The 19,948-nt window shown below is 46.7% G+C and overlaps 1 protein-coding gene across 33 annotated transcripts in view; it reads left to right on the forward strand.

Moving 5' to 3' along the window:
- The window catches only part of LOC110487604 (microtubule-actin cross-linking factor 1), a 251,689-nt gene that overhangs the window by 216,706 nt on the left and 15,035 nt on the right, over positions 1-19,948 (forward strand). For 26 of the 33 annotated variants that reach the window (XM_036971072.1, XM_036971087.1, XM_036971081.1 and 23 more), the window contains 24 exons: positions 116-322; positions 718-945; positions 1,303-1,521; positions 1,735-1,938; positions 2,941-2,949; positions 5,399-5,624; positions 7,819-8,045; positions 11,145-11,267; positions 11,441-11,542; positions 11,774-11,875; positions 12,080-12,253; positions 12,638-12,793; positions 13,130-13,327; positions 13,665-13,793; positions 14,139-14,327; positions 14,546-14,701; positions 15,505-15,711; positions 15,864-15,983; positions 16,123-16,292; positions 16,634-16,793; positions 17,053-17,247; positions 18,898-19,170; positions 19,322-19,510; positions 19,600-19,711. In XM_036971072.1, coding sequence (XP_036826967.1) covers positions 116-322; positions 718-945; positions 1,303-1,521; positions 1,735-1,938; positions 2,941-2,949; positions 5,399-5,624; positions 7,819-8,045; positions 11,145-11,267; positions 11,441-11,542; positions 11,774-11,875; positions 12,080-12,253; positions 12,638-12,793; positions 13,130-13,327; positions 13,665-13,793; positions 14,139-14,327; positions 14,546-14,701; positions 15,505-15,711; positions 15,864-15,983; positions 16,123-16,292; positions 16,634-16,793; positions 17,053-17,247; positions 18,898-19,170; positions 19,322-19,510; positions 19,600-19,711 — 4,075 coding nt within the window. The remainder of the gene's footprint in view (positions 1-115; positions 323-717; positions 946-1,302; positions 1,522-1,734; positions 1,939-2,940; positions 2,950-5,398; positions 5,625-7,818; positions 8,046-11,144; positions 11,268-11,440; positions 11,543-11,773; positions 11,876-12,079; positions 12,254-12,637; positions 12,794-13,129; positions 13,328-13,664; positions 13,794-14,138; positions 14,328-14,545; positions 14,702-15,504; positions 15,712-15,863; positions 15,984-16,122; positions 16,293-16,633; positions 16,794-17,052; positions 17,248-18,897; positions 19,171-19,321; positions 19,511-19,599; positions 19,712-19,948) is intronic. The other 7 variants (XM_036971073.1, XM_036971103.1, XM_036971105.1 and 4 more) reach the window with 1 other exon arrangement.

Consider the following 19,948-nt stretch of genomic DNA (forward strand, 5'->3'; position numbering starts at 1 on the left):
AGAATAACTTCCTTTTTCCTCTCTTGCGATGATTTGTTTTTAACACTGTAGCGCAAGTAGGACTTATATCTTGAGTTGAAGATACTCAATCTGTGTGCGTGTGTTTCTCTCCCAGGAGCTGAAGTGTGTGTCGGCGGAGAAACGTCTGGTTTTGGACACGGTCAACGAGGTGGGCAGTGCCCTCTTAGACCTGGTGCCCTGGCGTGCCCGCGAGGGCCTAGACCGCCTGGTGGCTGACGCCAACCAGCGCTACCGAGCGGCGGACGAGACCATAACCCAGCGGGTACAGCTGGTACAGGCTGCCGTCCAGAGGTCACAACAGGTACTGCAATGTGACTAAATGAAATCGACGTTTATTGGTCACAGACAGACACAGTTGGTACTCCGTTTAGGGATCGTATACATTTACAGTGGATGAGGGTGTTGATAGTCAAAGGTGGGCCAAATTGTATAAGTTCAGGATTTGAATAGTTGAATAGCTTCATTCTCTGGGTCGATCTTTGTCTAGAAGAAATCCGTGAGGTTTCTGCTGATGTTGTCAACAAGAGGATGACGCTAATGTTGTGGCATTTCCCTCTAGTCTTCTGTTAGCATTTAGGTGGCTGTGTGTAATGCCAACCAGCTAACGCTGCTGTAAATGCTAATAACGTCTCACTCTGTCTGTATGGGGAGCCTGAGTGTGCCGGTGCTAACTGTGTGTATCTCTCTGTGCCTCAGTATGAGGAGGCGGTGGACGCGGAGCTGACCTGGGCTGGAGAGACGGAGAGGAAGCTATCCTCCCTGGGTCCTCTGAGTCTGGAGCCTGACGTCACCGTGGCCCAGCTACAGGTCCAGAGGGCCTTCAATATCGACATCATCCGACACAAAGACACCGTGGACCAGCTACTCCACACCAGGGACGACATCCTGGAGACGTGCAGCGACCAGCAGAGAGACGCTCTGGTGGTGAGGAGAGGGGGACAAAGGAGAGGGTTTAGGGAGCGCGGAAGAGGGTAGAGAAATGCAGGGAGTCCGAGAGAATGGTGAAAGGCAGACCAAGACGCCTTTTGTAACATACTGTATGCAATGACTCATTTAAGAAAAGTTAATTCACAGGAAAATCAAATGACATGACTTATGTATTTGTTATATTCATATTATAATATTATTAAATATTATAAACAAGGAGGGAAATATTGGGTTTTGTGCTTGATGTAAAAGCCTACAATATTAGTACACAAAATGTGAACTATTCCAGTGGTTTTTGCCTAGTTACCAAATGTGAACCATTCTAACCTCTTTTCTTCCCCTCGCTCTCCTCAGGTGAAGACTGACTCGCTGACTGCCCGCTACGAAGTGGTGAGCCAGCGGCACCAGGAGCGTTTCTCAGCCCTGGAGCAGGCCCAGGTCCTGGTGGCCCGCTTCTGGGAGACCCAGGAGGAGCTGGAGCCCTGGCTGGGGGAGACGGAGACCCTTATCGCCCAGCTGCCCCCGCCTGCCATCGACACCGAGGCCCTGCGACTCCAACAGGAGCAGATGAGGGTGAGGAGGAGGCTCTAATTGCTGTATTTTAACTAATGTCCTCGTGAAAAGATGTATCATGTCGAATGAGTTCCTAACACTTCTACTTTCTTTTTTTCTTTTTCCTGTCTCCCTCTTTCTCTGTGGTACTCCACCTGTACCACTCTCTAATTCACACTGTCCATCTTCCTCTTTACTTATTTTCCACTCTTTCTCCCTCCATCTTTCGTCCAGCTCTTGAGGGAGTCCATAGCGGAGCACAAGCCCCACATCGACAAGCTGCTGAAGATCGGCCCCCAGCTGGCCGTTCTGAGTCACCAGGAGGGGGCCACGGTGAGGCAGCGCTACAGCGACGCCGAGACACGCTACGCGGCCATCAAGGAGGAGGTCAAGGGTCGCGCCGCCACCCTGGACGAGGCTGTGTCTCAGTCTGCGCAGGTATGGTTTTGTAAAAGTGAATTTGAAATCGGTTTGGTGCTCGAAAGTGTGTCAATTGTTGAAGCTTGTGTCTGCCGATTTGCTACCCCGATAAAACCAAGCTTCCGGCATCCATATGAGGAAATCTGACGACTTCCTTATATGGATGCCGTAAGCCTTGTTGTGTCCATATTTGGAAGTCTGCTAATGGCAGGACGAGGTCCATGTAACGTTACCACTCCAGTCTGTAGTGGAAGAGCAGTGTGAAGGTGTTAGGCATTGGCTGTAGTGTCGTGGGATTTCTGTGACCAATGCTCAAGCTATAGTGTGATGGTGCATTGGACTCCTTTACTTGGAGCTGTTCTGTCTCTTTTTGCTCATTTCCATCAGATTGGAAGAGAACTAGACCATGTTGACTTATTATTTCACTCCAAGAGATGTTGCCGTGATCTTCAAAGGTCTTGGTCATAATATGATAGTAGAGTAGTAGCAGTCTCTGTTTGCTGAAGCTACACAGCTTCATTGCTACACTTGTAGTCAGTAAATATTTCCGTAAGAAACAGTCACATTTTATTTCAGTAGCTCTCTTGTCAAATGCTCTCTCATAGCACGTCATCTCATAAGTCATGAGCCACAGGTTGATTATCGCGGAGTGCTAAGCTGATTGTTGCTGCTGTTGATATTGCTTGGCCAGAGTGTGTGCATGTCACTGATCTAACACAATGTGTTGTTTCTCCACCTCCCATCCCTAATGGACCATATCACCCACTCCTTCTCTCTATGCATCCCTCCCTCTCTCTCTCTTTTCATTCCTCCTAAACGACCGACCTCCATACCTCTCTACCCCCTCCCTTGTGCCTGACATTTCCCCCTCTCCTCGCACTCCCCCATCCCTCCCTCCCTCCCTCCCTGGTTTGCTCCATCCATCCCTCCATCCCGCCTCTCACCCATTGTGGATGTGCTGTGTGTGTGTTCACCCACAATTTCCTCCATCCGTCGTCACTGCTCACTGCAATCACCCAGCTGGTAGAGGTAAGACCACTGACTGACCTGTACTCTATTACTGATGCCAACCGATCACAACGTGACTTAGTTATTAGAATTCCTTCCTGCGTGAACCTTGTGTCTAGGCTGAGACAACCCGCTATACCTCCCAAGTATACTTTGTCCAATGTCTCTCCTCTTTCTCAGTTAGTGTGTTTTTGACATTTTTGTGAATTGGCAATTCCTGTCCTTTTTAGTAGCTTTAGGCTTGTCCTCTTCTCTGTTCCAGTCCATGTTACCCGTTTTGACATTGCTCAAATGCTGTTATTTACCAAAGACTACCATATCATCTTTATCACCCACCACTTAGTGAGGCTGTGGTAATAGTTTGTGCTGATTTTGAAAGTTGTGCCCAGTATTCCTAACGAAGTAAACTTTATTCATGTCTAGTAAATACATATATAGTACTCCCACATCTTGAATCACATGACCCTCCAAGTATCCAAAATGACGTGGTATTTTTCGGGAAGGATCTCTGCATTTTCGCACTGTCAAAATGTCCCCTCCGAATACATACAGAGGGGCAAAAAAGTATTTAGTCAGCCACCAATTGTGCAAGTTCTCCCACTTAGAAAGATGAAAGGTCTGTAATTTTCATCATAGGTACACTTCAACTATGACAGACAAAATGGGAAGAAGAAAAATCCAGAAAATCACATTGTAGGATTTTTTATGAATTTATTTGCAAGATTTCTGGCTCTCACAGACCTGTAACTTCTTCTTTAAGAGGCTCCTCTGTCCTCCACTCGTTACCTGTATTAATGGCCCCTGTTTGAACTTGTTATCAGTATAAAAGACGCCTGTCCACAACCTCCAAACAGTCACACTATGGCCAAGACCAAGGAGCTGTCAAAGGACACCAGAAACAAAATTGTAGACCTGCACCAGGCTGGGAAGACTGAATCTGCAATAGGTAAGCAGCTTGGTTTGAAGAAATCAACTGTGGGAGCAATTATTAGGAAATGGAAGACAAACAAGACCACTGATAATCTCCCTCGATCTGGGACTCCACACACTCTGGGGTCAAAATTATCACAAGAACGGTGAGCAAAAATCCCAGAACCACACGGGGGGACCGAGTGAATGACCTGCAGAGTGCTGGGACCAAAGTAACAAAGCCTACCATCAGTAACACACTACGCCACCAGAGACTCAAATCCTGCAGTGCCAGACGTGTCCCCCTGCTTAAGCCAGTACATGTCCAGGCCCGTCTGAAGTTTGCTAGAGAGCATTTGGATGATCCAGAAGAAGATTGGGAGAATGTCATATGGTCAGATGAAACCAAAATAGAACTTTTTGGTAAAAACTCAACTTTGGAGGACAAAGAATGCTGAGTTGCATCCAAAGAACACCATACCTACTGTGAAGCATGGGAGTGGAAACATCATGCTTTGGGGCTGTTTTTCTGCAAAGGGACAAGGGCGACTGATCCGTGTAAAGGAAAGAATGAATGGGGCCATGTATCGTGAGATTTTGAGTGAAAACCTCCTTCCATCAGCAAGGGCATTGAAGATGAAACATGGCTGGGTCTTTCAGCATGACAATGATCCCAAACACACCGCCCGGGCAACGAAGGAGTGGCTTCGTAAGAAGCATTTCAAGGTCCTGGAGTGGCCTAGCCAGTCTCCAGATCTCAACCACATAGAAAATCTTTGAAGGGAGTTGAAAGTCCATGTTGCCCAGCAACAGCCCAAAACATCACTGCTCTAGAGGAGATCTGCATGGAGGAATGGGCCAAAATACCAGCAACAGTATGTGAAAACCTTGTGAAGACTTACAGAAAACGTTTGACCTCTGTCATTGCCAACAAAGGGTATATAACAAAGTATTGAGAAACTTTTGTTATTGACCAAATACTAATTTTCCACCATAATTTGCAAATAAATTCATTAAAAATCCTACAATGTGATTTTCTGGATTTGTTTTTCTAATTTTGTCTGTCATAGTTGAAGTGTAGCTATGATGAAAATTACAGGCCTCTCTCGTCTATTTAAGTGTGAGAACTTGCACAATTGGTGACTGACTAAATATTTTTTTGCCCCACTGTATAAGTATGTATAATAATAAGAATGAAAGCCTTAAAAGGCTCTGCATGGGCAATCCGTTGTCAACAGTGGCTGTACAGCATTCACTGCCACACGGTCTCTGTAGAAGACAGGCCGTTCATACATCATTGCACTTTGAAGAGCCGCTGTGAAGGAAGTGAGTTTGTGTTAATACAGGACCTCCCACCGACCAATCATGTCAATGTGGAGCTATACGGAGCCCTCTGCATTGTTACAGAAATTGGGAGGCACGCGGCATCGTCTTATGGCGCTCTGGAGGCACTGCATTTGCGTCACACCCTCCATACAGAGCCTCTGGACAGCATTGCTGGATCAAGCATAAAGCAGCTATTAGTCACGCAACCCACCTTCTCTTCTTAACACCCCCCCAGTTCCATGACAAGATGGACCCCCTATTGGAGACCCTGGAAGGGGCTGTGCAGCGCCTCCGTTCCCCTTCTCCCGTGGCGGCGGAGGCGGATAAGATCCGGGAGCAGCTGGCTGAGCACAAGGCTACCGGGCTGGAGCTAGACAAACTGCTGCCCTCCTTCTCTGCCCTGTGTGCCCGCGGCGAGGAGCTCATCAGTAGAGCAGCCCACGATGATCCTGCCGCTGAAGGTAAGGGCCTGAAACACACACACAAAGGTACACTTACATATACACACTTATAAACACACACACAGATGAACACTCACACATACACTACCAGTCAAAAGTTTGGACACACCAACTCATTTCTGTGTGTTTCTTTATTTTTACTATTTTCTAAGTTGTTGAATAATAGTGAAGACATCAAAACTATGAAATAACACATATGGAATCATGTAGTAACCAAAAAAGTGTTAAACAAATCAAAATATATTTGAGATTCTTCAAATAGACACCGTTTGCCTTGATTACAGCTTTGCACACTCTTGGCATTCTCTCAACCAGCTTCACCTGGAATGCTTTTCCAACAGTCTTAAAGGAGTTCCCACATATGCTGGGCACTTGTTGGCTGCTTTTCCTTCACTCTGTGGTCCGACTCATCCCAAACCATCACAATTTGGTTTAGGCCCAGTGATTGTGGAGGCCAGGTCATCTGATGCAGCACTCCATCACTCTCCTTCTTGGTCAAATAGCCCTGACACATCCTGGAGGTGTGTTGGGTCATTGTCCTGTTGAAAAACAAATGATAGTGTGTCTTGAAATCTAAATAAATCATTGTTAGTGTCACCAGCAAAGCACCCCCACACCATAACACCACCTCCTCCATGCTTTAAGGTGTGAAATGCACATGCAGAGATCATCCGTTCACCCACACCGCGTCTCAGACACTGCAGTTGGAACCAAAAATCTCCAATTTGGACTCCAGACCAGAGGACAAATTTCCACCGGTCTAATTGCTCGTGTTTCTTGACCCAAGCAAGTCTCTTCTTATTGGTGTCCTTTAGTAGTGGTTTCTTTGCAGAAATTCAACCATGAAGGCCTGATTCACACAGTCTCCTCTGGACAGTTGATGTTGAGATGTGCCTGTTACTTGAACACTGTGAAGCATTTATTTGCTCTGCAATTTCTGAGGCTGATAACTCTAATGAACTCATCCTCTGCAGCAGAGGTAACTCTGGGTCTTCCATTCCTGTGGTGGTCCTCATGAGAGCCAGTTTCATCGTAGCGCTTGATGGTTTTTGCGACTGCACTTGAAGAAACGTTCAAAGTTCTTCACATTTTCCGTATTGACTGACCTTCATGTCTTAACATAAGGATGGACTGTCATTTCGCTTTACTTATTTGAGCTGTTCTTGCTATAATATGGACTTGGTCTTTTACCAAATAGGGCTGTCTTCTGTATACCACCCCTACCATGTCACAACACAACTGATTGGCTCAAACACATCAAGAAGGAAAGAAATTCCACAAAATAACTTTTAACAAGGCACACCTGCATTCCAGGTGACTACCTCATGAAGCTGGTTGAGAGAATGCCAAGTGTTCAATGCTGTCATCAAGACAAAGGGTGGCTACTTAAAATATATTTAGATTTGTTCAACACTTTAATTACTACATGATTCTTCCATATATGCTATTTCATAGTTTTAATGTGTTCACTATTATTCTACAATGTAGAAAATAGTACAAATAAAGAAAAACCCTGAATGAGTAGGTGTTCTAAAACTTTCGACCAGTATTGTACTTGTGTCACACAAGGACATACATGCATCACAAAGGGATACACACACATAACCACCCCTAGGTGGAGACAATGACTCATACACAGGACCTCCGTGTAGGGAGAGGGGCGAAAACAATACATGCACACACTCCCACTGTATTACAATGATCCCACTGCCAAACCGGATTCGTCTCATTTTTGTATTCAACAAAGTTTATTTTAAATACAGACACCCAGAAACATAAAGGTGGAGATTCACAAACAGTGAAGAACTTTTGAGGACTCCCAGCACACATGGCGACACTGCCATCCCACGCCAAAATGTCTCAGTACATCACTTTATAACAATGAATGACTGCTCTGTGCAGTGGGAGTGTAAGCCTACTGACTGGTTCTGTAAAAGACTCCACTGTTGATGTTGTCACTAGATGGCCATGCTAGAAGGGGCAAAAGCAGCAATAACATCAGAAATTATAAGCAAGTACATTTGTTATGGTTACGTTCAGGACTTAATAATAACTTGTTATTACATAAAATTCCTCCATCCATTTTTACATAGCTAATAGCAAATTGTGACAATTGTCCTTTCAAGCATGGACAAATAACACCACACTTCCAGATTCATTCCTAACTCTCCCATTCCCCTCTTCCCCCTCCCAGCTGTGCATTCCCGTCTCCTGCGTCTGCGCTCCCTGTGGGATGAGATCCGGCAGAGGGCTGAGGAGCGGGAGGGGAAGCTGACGGACGTCTTGGACCTGGCTGGGAAGTTCTGGGCCGACATGGCGGCGCTACTGAGCACGCTCCGTGACTCGCAGGACATCGTCAAGGAGCTGGAGGACCCCGGGGTGGACCCCTCACTCATCAAACAGCAGATAGAGGCGGCTGAGGTACGTGTTGAGAGGGGTTTGGAGGGTTACTGAGAGAGAGGAGGGTAGAGGTACGTGTGGAGAGGAGGGTAGAGGTATGTGAGGAGAGGTGGATGGAGGGTTACTGAGGGAGAGGAGGGCGGAGGTACGTGTGGAGAGGAGGGTAGAGGTATGTGTGGAGAGGTGGATGGAGGGTTACAGAGAGGAGGGTAGAGGTACGTGTGGAGAGGAGGGTAGAGGTACGTGTGGAGAGGAGGGTAGAGGTACGTGTGGAGAGGGGGATGGAGGGTTACTGAGAGACAGGAGGGTAGAGGTACGTGTGGAGAGGAGGGTAGAGGTACGTGTGGAGAGGAGGGTAGAGGTATGTGTGGAGAGGTGAATGGAGGGTTACTGAGGGAGAGAGGAGGGCGGAGGTATGTGTGGAGAGGTGGATGGAGGGTTACAGAGAGGAGGGTAGAGGTACGTGTGGAGAGGTGGATGGAGGGTTACTGAGAGAGAGAGGAGGGCGGAGGTATGTGTGGAGAGGTGGATGGAGGGTTACTGAGAGAGAGGAGGGTAGAGGTATGTGTGGAGAGGTGGATGGAGGGTTACTGAGAGAGAGGAGGGCAGAGGTACGTGTGGAGAGGTGGATGGAGGGTTACTGAGAGACAGGAGGGTAGAGGTACGTGTGGAGAGGAGGGTAGAGGTACGTGTGGAGAGGAGGGTAGAGGTATGTGTGGAGAGGAGGGTAGAGGTATGTGTGGAGAGGTGAATGGAGGGTTACTGAGGGAGAGAGGAGGGCGGAGGTATGTGTGGAGAGGTGAATGGAGGGTTACTGAGGGAGAGAGGAGGGCGGAGGTATGTGTGGAAAGGTGGATGGAGGGTTACTGAGAGAGAGGAGGGTAGAGGTATGTGTGGAGAGGGGGATAGAGGGTGACAGAGAGGAGGACGGAGGTACGTGTGGAGAGGCGGATGGAGGGTTACTGCGAGAGAGGAGGGTAGAGGTACGTGTTGAGAGGGGGATGGAGGGTTACTGAGAGAGAGGAGGGCAGAGGTACGTTTGGAGAGGCGGATGGAGGTTGACAGAGAGAGGAGGGTAAAGGGGGATAATGGTTATTGAAAGACAGGGAAAAGGTGGAGAAAAAGATATGGATGCATAGTGCATGTTTGTAGCAACACTATTGAAAATACAAGGAAAGCATAGCAATATATTCAGACGCTAAAATGTGGAGGAATAGTCTTCTGTGGTATGAATATGGGACCAAACAACACACTAAGAGGGGGTAAGAAAAAGTGAAGATATGAATTAGTTGTGAAGATAAAGAGGATACATATGAAGGGATGGTGCCAGCATGTTAGTAGCTACAGTTGAAGTCGGAAGTTTACATGCACCTCAGCCAAATACATTTAAAATCAGTTTTTCACAATTCCTAACATTTAATCCTAGTAAAAAATCCCTGTCTTTGGTCAGTTAGGATCACCACTTTTTTTTAAGAATGTGAAATGTCCGAATAATAGAGAGTGATTTATTTCAGCTTTTAGTTCTTTCACCACATTCCCAGTGGGTCAGAAGTTTACATACACTCAATTAGTATTTGGTAGCATTGCCTTTAAATTGTTTAACTTGGGTCAAACGTTTTGGGCAGCCTTCCACAAGTTTCCCACAATAAGTTGCATGAATTTTGTCCCATTGCTCCTGGCAGAGCTGGTGTAACGGAGTCAGGTTTGTAGGCCTCCTTGCTCGGACACGCTTTTTCAGTTCTGCCCACAAATGTTCTATAGGATTGAGGTCAGCACTTTGTGATGGCCACTCCAATACCTTGACTTTGTTGTCTTTAAGCCATTTTTCCACAACTTTGGAAGTATGCTTGGGGTCATTGCCCATTTGGATGACCCATTTGCCGCCAACCTTTAACTTCCTGACGGATGTCTTGAAATGTTGCTTCAATATATCCACATAATTTTCCTACCTCATGATGCCATCTATTTTGTGAAGTGCACCAGTCCCTCCTGCAGCAAAGCACCCCCACAACATGATGCTGCCACCCCCGTGCTTCACGGTTGGGATGGTGTTCTTCTGCTTACAAGCCTCCCCCTTTTTCCTCCAAAGATAACGATGGTCATTATGGCCAAACAGTTCTATTTTTGTTTCATCAGACCAGAGGACATTCCTCCAAAAAGTACAATCTTTGTCCCCATGTGCAGTTGCAAACCGTAGTCTGGGTTTTTTATGGCGGTTTTGGAGCAGTGGCTTCTTCCTTGCTGAGCGGCCTTTCAGGTTATGTCGATTATAGGACTTGTTTTACTGTGGATATAGATACTTTGGTACCTGTTTCCTCCAGCATCTTCACAAGGTCCTTTGCTGTTGTTCTGGGATTGATTTGCACTTTTCTCACCGAAGTACGTTCATCTCTAGGAGACAGAACCCGTCTCCTTCCTGAGCGGTATGATGGCTGCGTGGTCCCATGGTGTTTATACTCGCGTACTATTGTTTGTACAGATGAACGTGGTACCTTCAGGCATTTGGAAATTGCTCCCAAGGATGAACCAGACTTGTTGAGGTCTACAATTGTTTTTCTGAGGTCTTGGCTGATTTCTTTTGATTTGACCATGATGTCAAGCAAAGAGGCACTGTGTTTGAAGGTAGGTCTTGAAATACATCCACAGGTACACCTCCAATTGACTCAAGTGATGTCAATTAGTCTGTCAGAAGCTTCTAAAGCCATGACATCATTTTCTGGAATTTTCCAAGCTGTTTAAAGGCACAGTCAATTTAGTGTATGTAAACTTCTGACCCACTGGAATTGTGATACAGTGAAATAATCTCTGTAAACAATTGTTGGAAAAATTACTTGTCATGCACAAAGTAGATGTCCTAACCGACTTGCCAAAACTGTAGTTTGTTATTAACAAGAAATTTGTGGAGTGGTTGAAAAACAAGTTTTAATGACTCCAACCTAAGTGTATGTAAACTTCCGACTTTCACTGTATGTAACGGCCTGTATAGTTTGCAATGTATTTGTACTGTAGTTTGCACATTCGCTCCCCTTCCTACCGCTGAGCTGAGGTAGTTACTGATGATTGTGACTACTGTTGGGTTGTCTGATCTGTCCAAATATGAATTCTGTGTCTCTCTCTAAGGCCATCAAGGCCGAGACAGATGGGCTGAGGGAGGAGCTGGAGTTTGTACGAACCCTTGGAGCTGAACTCATCTTCGCCTGCGGAGAAACAGAGAAGCCTGAGGTCAAGAAGACCATTGACGAGGTGAGGAGGAGTACAGGATAAAAACTTCAAGACTTAAGACAGGATCAAACCAATCGAGAACATAATCATTAATGGACTCAGTGCGTTGTCTTTCTTGTGTTTTATCTATTTGTATTGCGATATACGTTTCATCTTTCTTCATCTTTCCTCTCTTCTCTGTGTCCGTTTCTCAGATGAATGTCGCCTGGGAAGGCCTGGACCGGACGTGGAGAGAGAGGATGGAGAGGTTGGAGGAGGCCATGGCTGCTTCTGTGCAGTACCAGGATGCATTGCAGGTCAGTGTCCCAGAATGCATCAGTCTTTTAGCTCAGTGTGTATGAGAATTAAATCATTTGAATGAAATAATTTGGTATTTATTGCACTGGTTATTTCAGAAAGTAGATGCTTAGAAATGTATCATGTCGTGAAGTAGAGGCATTTCTAAGTATCTAGACATAGATCGGCATTATAGTTTTCAGAAGTTAGATTGACTCATTTGTGTGTGTGTGTGTGTGTGTGTGTTGCAGGGCATGTTTGACTACCTGGACAACACAGTGATCAAGCTCTGTGACATGTCCACTGTGGGCACTGATCTGGGAACTGTCAAACAGCAGATTGAAGAGCTCAAGGTTTGAATCATAATTGATTTTTGTCACGTAGCTTCGATATAAATAGTATACTTAATATATTCCAATATATGTTTTTATCATCCTCCAAATATTTATAATAATGATTGTACTTAAAAAACTCTCTTGGTCATAAAAGTGAACTATCCCTTTAATGTTAAGTGAACTGCTAGTGCAGGCCTGACTCCTCTCCTCTCCTGTGAGCAGCACTACAAGGTGGAGGTGTACCAGCAGCAGATAGACATGGAGAAGCTGTGCCACCAGGGGGAGCTACTGCTCAAGAAGGTCTCGGATCAGAACGACAGAGACATGATCCAGGAGCCCCTCACGGAGCTCCGACACCTCTGGGACAACCTGGGGGACAAGATCATTCACAGACAGGTACACAAACTATGCATTGGCCTGTTTTACCCAGTGACTCCCTAACTATTTTACAGTAGGGGCAGGAGCTACATTAGCTCTCCAGCCCCCTGTCTAAAAGAATAACTTCAGAACTCCGGGCCTCTGGATCTCAGACTCACTGTTGGCTAGTAGTGCCACACTGTTGTAGTGAACCCAATCAAGTTTATCAGTTAAACACATAGAAATATGGATACTATTTTTTATGGTTACACACGCATAATAGATTCTACCATTACAAGTTGTTGTGATGATATTAAAATACATTGATACCTCAGATATCTACATTATATCACACCTTGCAATGCAATACAATCCAACATGGTTTTGGAATAACCACTGTTTTCCCTATTCTGTTTCCCACAGCATAAGTTGGAAGGGGCTCTCCTGGCTCTAGGTCAGTTCCAGCATGCCTTGTCTGAGCTGCAGTCCTGGCTGAGTCACACCCACGCCACCCTGGACACACAGAGACCCATCAACTCTGACCCCAAGGCCATCGAGATAGAACTGGCCCGACACCACGTACGTCTACCTCTCTACGTCTCTGCCTCCCACACTCTTACTTATCCTCCGTTTCTTCTTTATGCCTTCATTTCTAGATGACCAGTTTCCCAGACCCACATTAAGCCAATCCTGGACTAAAAAGCCCTCTCAATGAAGGTTCTCCGTCGGGAAATTGGTCTTATTAGCCTACCTCTCATCTCTCCTCCGTATCACCCTCACTTCTCTTATTTTCCCTTATAGATTATGCGTGGAAGCCGTTTTGAGCCAGAACGCTTGCTTCACATCAATTATTGCATTGGAGTGGTGTAACCAACACACCCTCCCTCCAACTCTCTCTCTCTCTCTCTCTTTCAGGTGCTGAGGAACGACGTGCTGTCCCATCGCTCCACGGTGGAGACGGTGAACGCGGCGGGGGCTGAGCTGCTGGAGTCCAGTCCCGGGGAGGAGGCCAACCACCTCCGCGACCAGCTGGACCACCTCAACCGCGGCTGGGAGAACTTGCTACTCAAGACCCAGGACCGGCAGAAACTACTAGAGGCCGCACTGCACAAGGTAGGAAGGATCGAGGCGGCCTGGGCTGAGAAGAGAGGCCCTGGTTACTGTCTAACTGAGCTTAGCGAAATGAAGGAATGACACCATTTCTATCCATTTCTTCTTACCCCTCCCTGTAATTATATTTCTATATTATGAGTTCCCATCTTGTACAAATATGATTATCACGTTGCACTAGCAAATAGGTTATTTCACAGTTAAGTAAAGGTTTAAAAACTGTACAAAATCTTAACAAAGCTAAAACCACGGGGCAAATGATTGAAGCACTGCCATTAACTCGCCACTCGCGACTTCCCCTCTTGTTCCCTCTCTCCCTTCCTCCTCCCTGGTTCCCCAGGCGGAGGGTTTCCATGGTGAGCTGGAGGAGTTCCTGCAGTGGCTGAGGAGGACAGAGAGCCAGCTGTCTGCAGCCAAACCCACAGGTGGCCTGCCTGAGACGGCCCGGGAGCAGCTGCAGCAGCACCTGGTAATACTGGGGATACGTTGCCCACACATGCACTAGATATGTGATGAAGACAACACACGGTAAAGGAGATAGATGTTGTGACGCTGCAGCCTGTTCCATACATACACGACAGTAGATATGAGTCACTGTCTACTATCTAATCTGTATACATGTTGTTTTTACCCATGTGTAACGGGTGTGTTAGACATGCACAATACATAACTAGCGAACACCTGTTGTTATTGGGTGGCTCCTCAAAGTATCGAAATTCCTCATTCCAAACCCTGGCCACATGTTTACCATTCATTATCAAGGTTATTCATTGTTCATTCATTCAACCCTTTGAAAAAATCTGTCTCTCTATAGGAGCTTCAGACCCAGTTGGCCCAGCGCGCGGAGCAGTACAACCGGCTGCTGGACGCGGGGGAGTCCATGTTGCTCTCCCGCGGGGGGGAGGAGGGCGGCCCCGGGGCTGGCACGACCCAGACCCAACAGAACCTGGCCCTGCTGCAGAACAAGTGGGCCAGCCTGAACACCAAGATGGATGACCGCAGGGTAAGAGAAGAAGCTTCTGTTCTGAGACATGAATGAAGGGCTATAAGTAAGAGCATGTGTATTTGTATATGTATGCAATTAGGTACCTAATAAAATGTATACATTATAGATTTTCACAGATAAGAAAAACACTGTTTTACATAGGAAGTGTATTGTTGCAGGAGCGATTTTCAATATTACCATCAACCATTTCACTGACCTCCACCCCCCCACCCTAGGCGAAGCTGGAAGAAGCGGTGTCGCTGGCCACAGGGTTCCAGTCCTCCCTCCAGGACACCATCAACTGGCTGACCCAGGCTGAGCAGACCCTCAACATGGCCCAGGCCCCCTCCCTCATCCTGGACACCGTCCTCTTCCAGATAGACGAACACAAGGTGGGCAATTTCGGCACAATATAAGTTTAGAGATCCTATGCTGTACTATACTATATTGGTGAGTACAAGGATAGAATACATGTTTCCTGAGCGGCGCAGCGGTCTAAGGCAATGCATCTCAATGCTTGAGGCGTCACTACAGACCCGGGTTTGATCCCAGGCGGTGTCACAACCGGCCGTGACCGGGAGTCCCATAGGTTGGGAACAATTGGCCCAGCGTTGTCCAGGTTAGGGGAGGGTTTGGCCGGAGGGGCTTTACTTGGCTCATTGCGCTCTAGCGACTCCTTGTGGCGGGCCGGGCTCATGCAGGCTGCAGAACATTTCCTGCACATTGGTGCAGCTCGCTGCCTGCTTGTTAAGAAGCGCGGTTTTGCTGGTCATGTTTTGGAGAACACATGACTCGACCTTCGCCTCGCCCGAGCCCGTTGGTGAGTTGCAGCGATGAGGCAGGATCGTTATTGGATATCACAAAATTGGGGAGAAAAAGGGAGTAACATTAAAATGGGAAAAAAGGATAGAATATACTTAACTGTAATTCACATAAATATATTCAAATGTAGTATTGCAGTTAAGTTGACTCATCATATTCATCAGACAGTTTGCAGACTTAATACATTTCCCTTCCACCCTTCCCTTCCTACACTCCCTTCTGTTTTGTTAGCTGGTATGTGCTGATGAGCATGTGCATATACAGCTGAAATCATGGCACCCAGAACCAAATGAGCGAATCAATGTAATGTTAAGGCTGTCACGAGGGAGTTATACGACTAACACGCTCTCCGGCGATCTCTGTTCCCCCCCAGGTGTTTGTGAATGAGGTGAACACCCACAGGGAGCAGGTTTTGGCTCTGGAGAAGTCCGGCTCTCAGCTGCGTTTCGCCAGTCTGAAGCAGGATGTGGTTCTGATCAAGAACCTTCTGCTGAGTGTTCAGGCCCGCTGGGACAAGCTGGTGCAGAGGTCCCTGGACCGCGGCAGACACCTCGACGAAGCCCGCAAGAGGGCCAAGCAGGTATGAGAGAGGGTTTGAAATGCTTTCTCCATATGTTCGCAAGTCACTTTACCCTTCACCAAATGGATGCTACACGGCAGCCATTTTGTTTCAGAAATCACCCTGCAAATCAATTAGAGGTGGTCAACCAGTTTCTCTCTCCCTCCCTCTAGTTTCATGAGGCTTGGAGGAAACTGTCAGACTGGCTGGAGGAGGCTGAGAGCCGGCTAGACTCGGAGCTGGAGATCTCCAACGAGCCAGACAAGATCAAAGTACAACTGACCAAACACAAGGTACTGTAGGAGTCTCACTGTGTGGGTCTCTGAGCGGTTCTCACACACAACGAACACAATATATGGTTAAGCTGCATAATGTAGACCCTCTGTTCTGGTATCCTTAACTAAATACCACCACCCCCCCCCCCCCCAAAAGGAGTTTCAGAAGGCGCTGGGCTCTAAGCAGCCGGTGTATGACACCACAGTGAGGTCTGGTAAGGCCATGAGGGACAAGACCACGTTGCCCGAAGACACCCAGAAACTAGACCACCTACTGGGGGAGGTCAGGGACAAGTGGGACACCGTCTGTGGGAAGAGTGTTGAGAGGTGAGGGGAAAACTCCATGCCAATTGCTTTATTACAATGAATATTATGCTAGGGTTTTCCAACTCCAGTCCTGGAGAGCTACTGATTGTGCAGGTTTCTGTTCCAGCACTAAGTAACACACCTGATTCGGCTAATTCTGGTCCTGATTGAACCCCACTATTATTGATTATTTATTTGAAACAAGCGTGTTAAAGCAGGGCTAGAACAAAAGCCTGCAAACTCAGTAGCTCTCTAGGGCGCTGCCATATAGAATACTGGACCATAAAAGCAAAGTTAAAATAACGATAGCTACAATTTCAATGTAATGTGACAACTGACCTTTCCCTCCGTCTCTCATCAAGGCAACACAAGCTAGAGGAGGCCCTGCTGTTCTCAGGTCAGTTTGCTGAGGCCCTGCAGGCCCTGGTGGACTGGCTGTACCGTGTAGAACCCCAGCTGGCTGAAGACCTGCCAGTCCACGGAGACCTGGACCTGGTCTCCAACCTCATGGACTCACACAAGGTATTTCTTTATTTATGAAACCGCAATGTCAGACTATTGGTTACCATTGGTTAATAAAGCCATTCATTTATTTGCCCAGCGCCGCATTGCCCAAGCATCATTACATTTGAATACTTATTTCTCAAACATAACTATATTTTTTTCCCTATTGAGGACTAATGTAGTATATATTCATTCATGATATTTGATCGCCCTGCTCTGTGTTTAGGTTAACATTGTTACCATGTTGTTTGACCACTGTTTGGTTTTGTCTCCTCAGGCCTTCCAGAAGGAGTTGGGAAAGAGGACAACTAGTGTTCACGCCCTGAAGCGCTCAGCCAGAGAACTGATGGAGACGGGCCGCGACGACACCGCCTGGGTCAAAGTTCAACTGCAAGAGCTCAGCAACCGCTGGGACACAGTCTGTGCCCTGTCCGTCACCAAGCAGACCCGTCTTCAGCAGGCCCTCAAACAGGTCAGTTGGGAAGAAGAAGCCAAGTGGCTGTGCCATTTTTGTTTTTATGTATTAACACAATACTTGGAAGTTGGAAAATATCATTTTTATGACCATTTCATGCACAGGTACAAATCATTTCAGTCCATCTTTTATTTGATTAATGGTATCTGTGCGAGCACAGTGCAGTATATACAGTGCCTTGCGAAAGTATTCGGCCCCCTTGAACTTTGCGACCTTTTGCCATATTTCAGGCTTCAAACATAAAGATATAAAACTGTATTTTTTTGTGAAGAATCAACAACAAGTGGGACACAATCATGAAGTGGAACGACATTTATTGGATATTTCAAACTATTTTAACAAATCAAAAACTGAAAAATTGGGCGTGCTAAATTATTCAGCCCCTTTACTTTCAGTGCAGCAAACTCTCTCCAGAAGTTCAGTGAGGATCTCTGAATGATCCAATGTTGACCTAAATGACTAATGATGATAAATACAATCCACCTGTGTGTAATCAAGTCTCCGTATAAATGCACCTGCACTGTGATAGTCTCAGAGGTCCGTTAAAAGCGCAGAGAGCATCATGAAGAACAAGGAACACACCAGGCAGGTCCGAGATACTGTTGTGAAGTTTAAAGCCGGATTTGGATACAAAAATATTTCCCAAGCTTTAAACATCCCAAGGAGCACTGTGCAAGCGATAATATTGAAATGGAAAGGGTATCAGACCACTGCAAATCTACCAAGACCTGGCCGTCCCTCTAAACTTTCAGCTCATACAAGGAGAAGACTGATCAGAGATGCAGCCAAGAGGCCCATGATCACTCTGGAGGAACTGCAGAGATCTACAGCTGAGGTGGGAGACTCTGTCCATAGGACAACAATCAGTCGTATATTTTACAAATCTGGCCTTTATGGAAGAGTGGCAAGAAGAAAGCCATTTCTTAAAGATATCCATAAAAAGTGTCGTTTAAAGTTTGCCACAAGCCACCTCGGAGACACACCAAACATGTGGAAGAAGGTGCTCTGGTCAGATGAAACCAAAATTGAACTTTTTGGCAACAATGCAAAACGTTATGTTTGGCGTAAAAGCAACACAGCTGAACACACCATCCCCACTGTCAAACATGGTGGTGGCAGCATCATGGTTTGGGCCTCCTTTTCTTCAGCAGGGACAGGGAAGATGGTTAAAATTGATGGGAAGATGGATGGAGCCAAATACAGGACCATTCTGGAAGAAAACCTGATGGAGTCTGCAAAAGACCTGAGACTGGGACGGAGATTTGTCTTCCAACAAGACAATGATCCAAAACATAAAGCAAAATCTACAATGGAATGGTTCAAAAATAAACATATCCAGGTGTTAGAATGGCCAAGTCAAAGTCCAGACCTGAATCCAATCGAGAATCTGTGGAAAGAACTGAAAACTGCTGTTCACAAATGCTCTCCATCCAACCTCACTGAGCTCGAGCTGTTTTGCAAGGAGGAATGGGAGAAAATTTCAGTCTATCAATGTGCAAAACTGATAGAGACATACCCCAAGCGACTTACAGCTGAATACTTTCGCAAGGCACTGTATAATACCTTAAACTGGACCGCAGAATCGCAATAAAACTTAACCTTTTTCTCGTTCCTTCTAATGATCCCTCTGTCACCCGTCTCTCTCAGGCGGAGGAGTTCCGCACGGAGGTGCAGCTGCTGCTGGAGTGGCTGTCCGAGGCAGAGCAGACGCTGCGGTTCCGCGGCGTGCTGCCTGAGGAGGCGGAGACTCTGCAGACGCTGCTCCACACCCACCGGAACTTCATGGCCACGGTGGAGGAGAAGAGGACCGACGTGAACCGGGCCGCGAGCCAGGGCGAGGCCATCCTCACCACGTGCCACGCCGACTGCATCACCACCATCAAACACTGGATTACCATCGTCCGCTCCCGCTTTGAAGAGGTAGGTGGGCTGGAGAAGGGGAGTGGGATGAATAGAGAGATAAGAGAGGGAGGGGGTAAATATTTTAAAGTCCTGCTGGGCCAGAGAGTCATGGAAATTGTTTAAAATATTTAGTATTTCACCCATTAATTGGTGCATTTGGCTTCTGCAGGTCCTCACATGGGCCAAACAGCACGAGCAGCGTCTGGAGACCGCTCTGACAGAGCTGCTCAACAACGCCACGCTATTGGAGGAGCTGTTGTCATGGCTGCAGTGGGCGGAGACTGCCCTAGTCCAGCGTGACGGAGAGACCCTTCCACAGGACATCCCTCAGCTCAAAACACTCATCACAGAACACCAGGTGGGAGGAGCCTACTTTTCTCAAACCCTCATTGGCTTAGTCGCTATTATAATTATTGGCTGTGTCTCACGTCAATCTATTGTTCCCAGGTGTTTATGGAGGAGATGACCCGGAAGCAGCCTGACGTGGACAAAGTGACCAAGACTTACAAGAGGAAACCAGCAGAGCCCCCTAGCAGCCTAGCTGAGAGGAGAGGAGCTCGTGTGTTACCTTATTTTACCTCCCAGAGATGCATGGATATTATATTATACTAAATACATATGAATACATATAGACCTAGAAATGCATAAGTGAAGATCTACAGTGGATGCCTAACCCCCTAACATTCACAATCCATCCTGACAGACTTCACTGATAGAGAAACACAATAAAAGTCACCAAAATATGGTCAAACGTTCCATCAAGTGTCCTCAACATTTAAACCCTTGTAATGCACCG

This window comes from Oncorhynchus mykiss, chromosome 32 (genome assembly GCF_013265735.2).
Source record: "Oncorhynchus mykiss isolate Arlee chromosome 32, USDA_OmykA_1.1, whole genome shotgun sequence".
Lineage (NCBI taxonomy): Eukaryota > Metazoa > Chordata > Actinopteri > Salmoniformes > Salmonidae > Oncorhynchus > Oncorhynchus mykiss.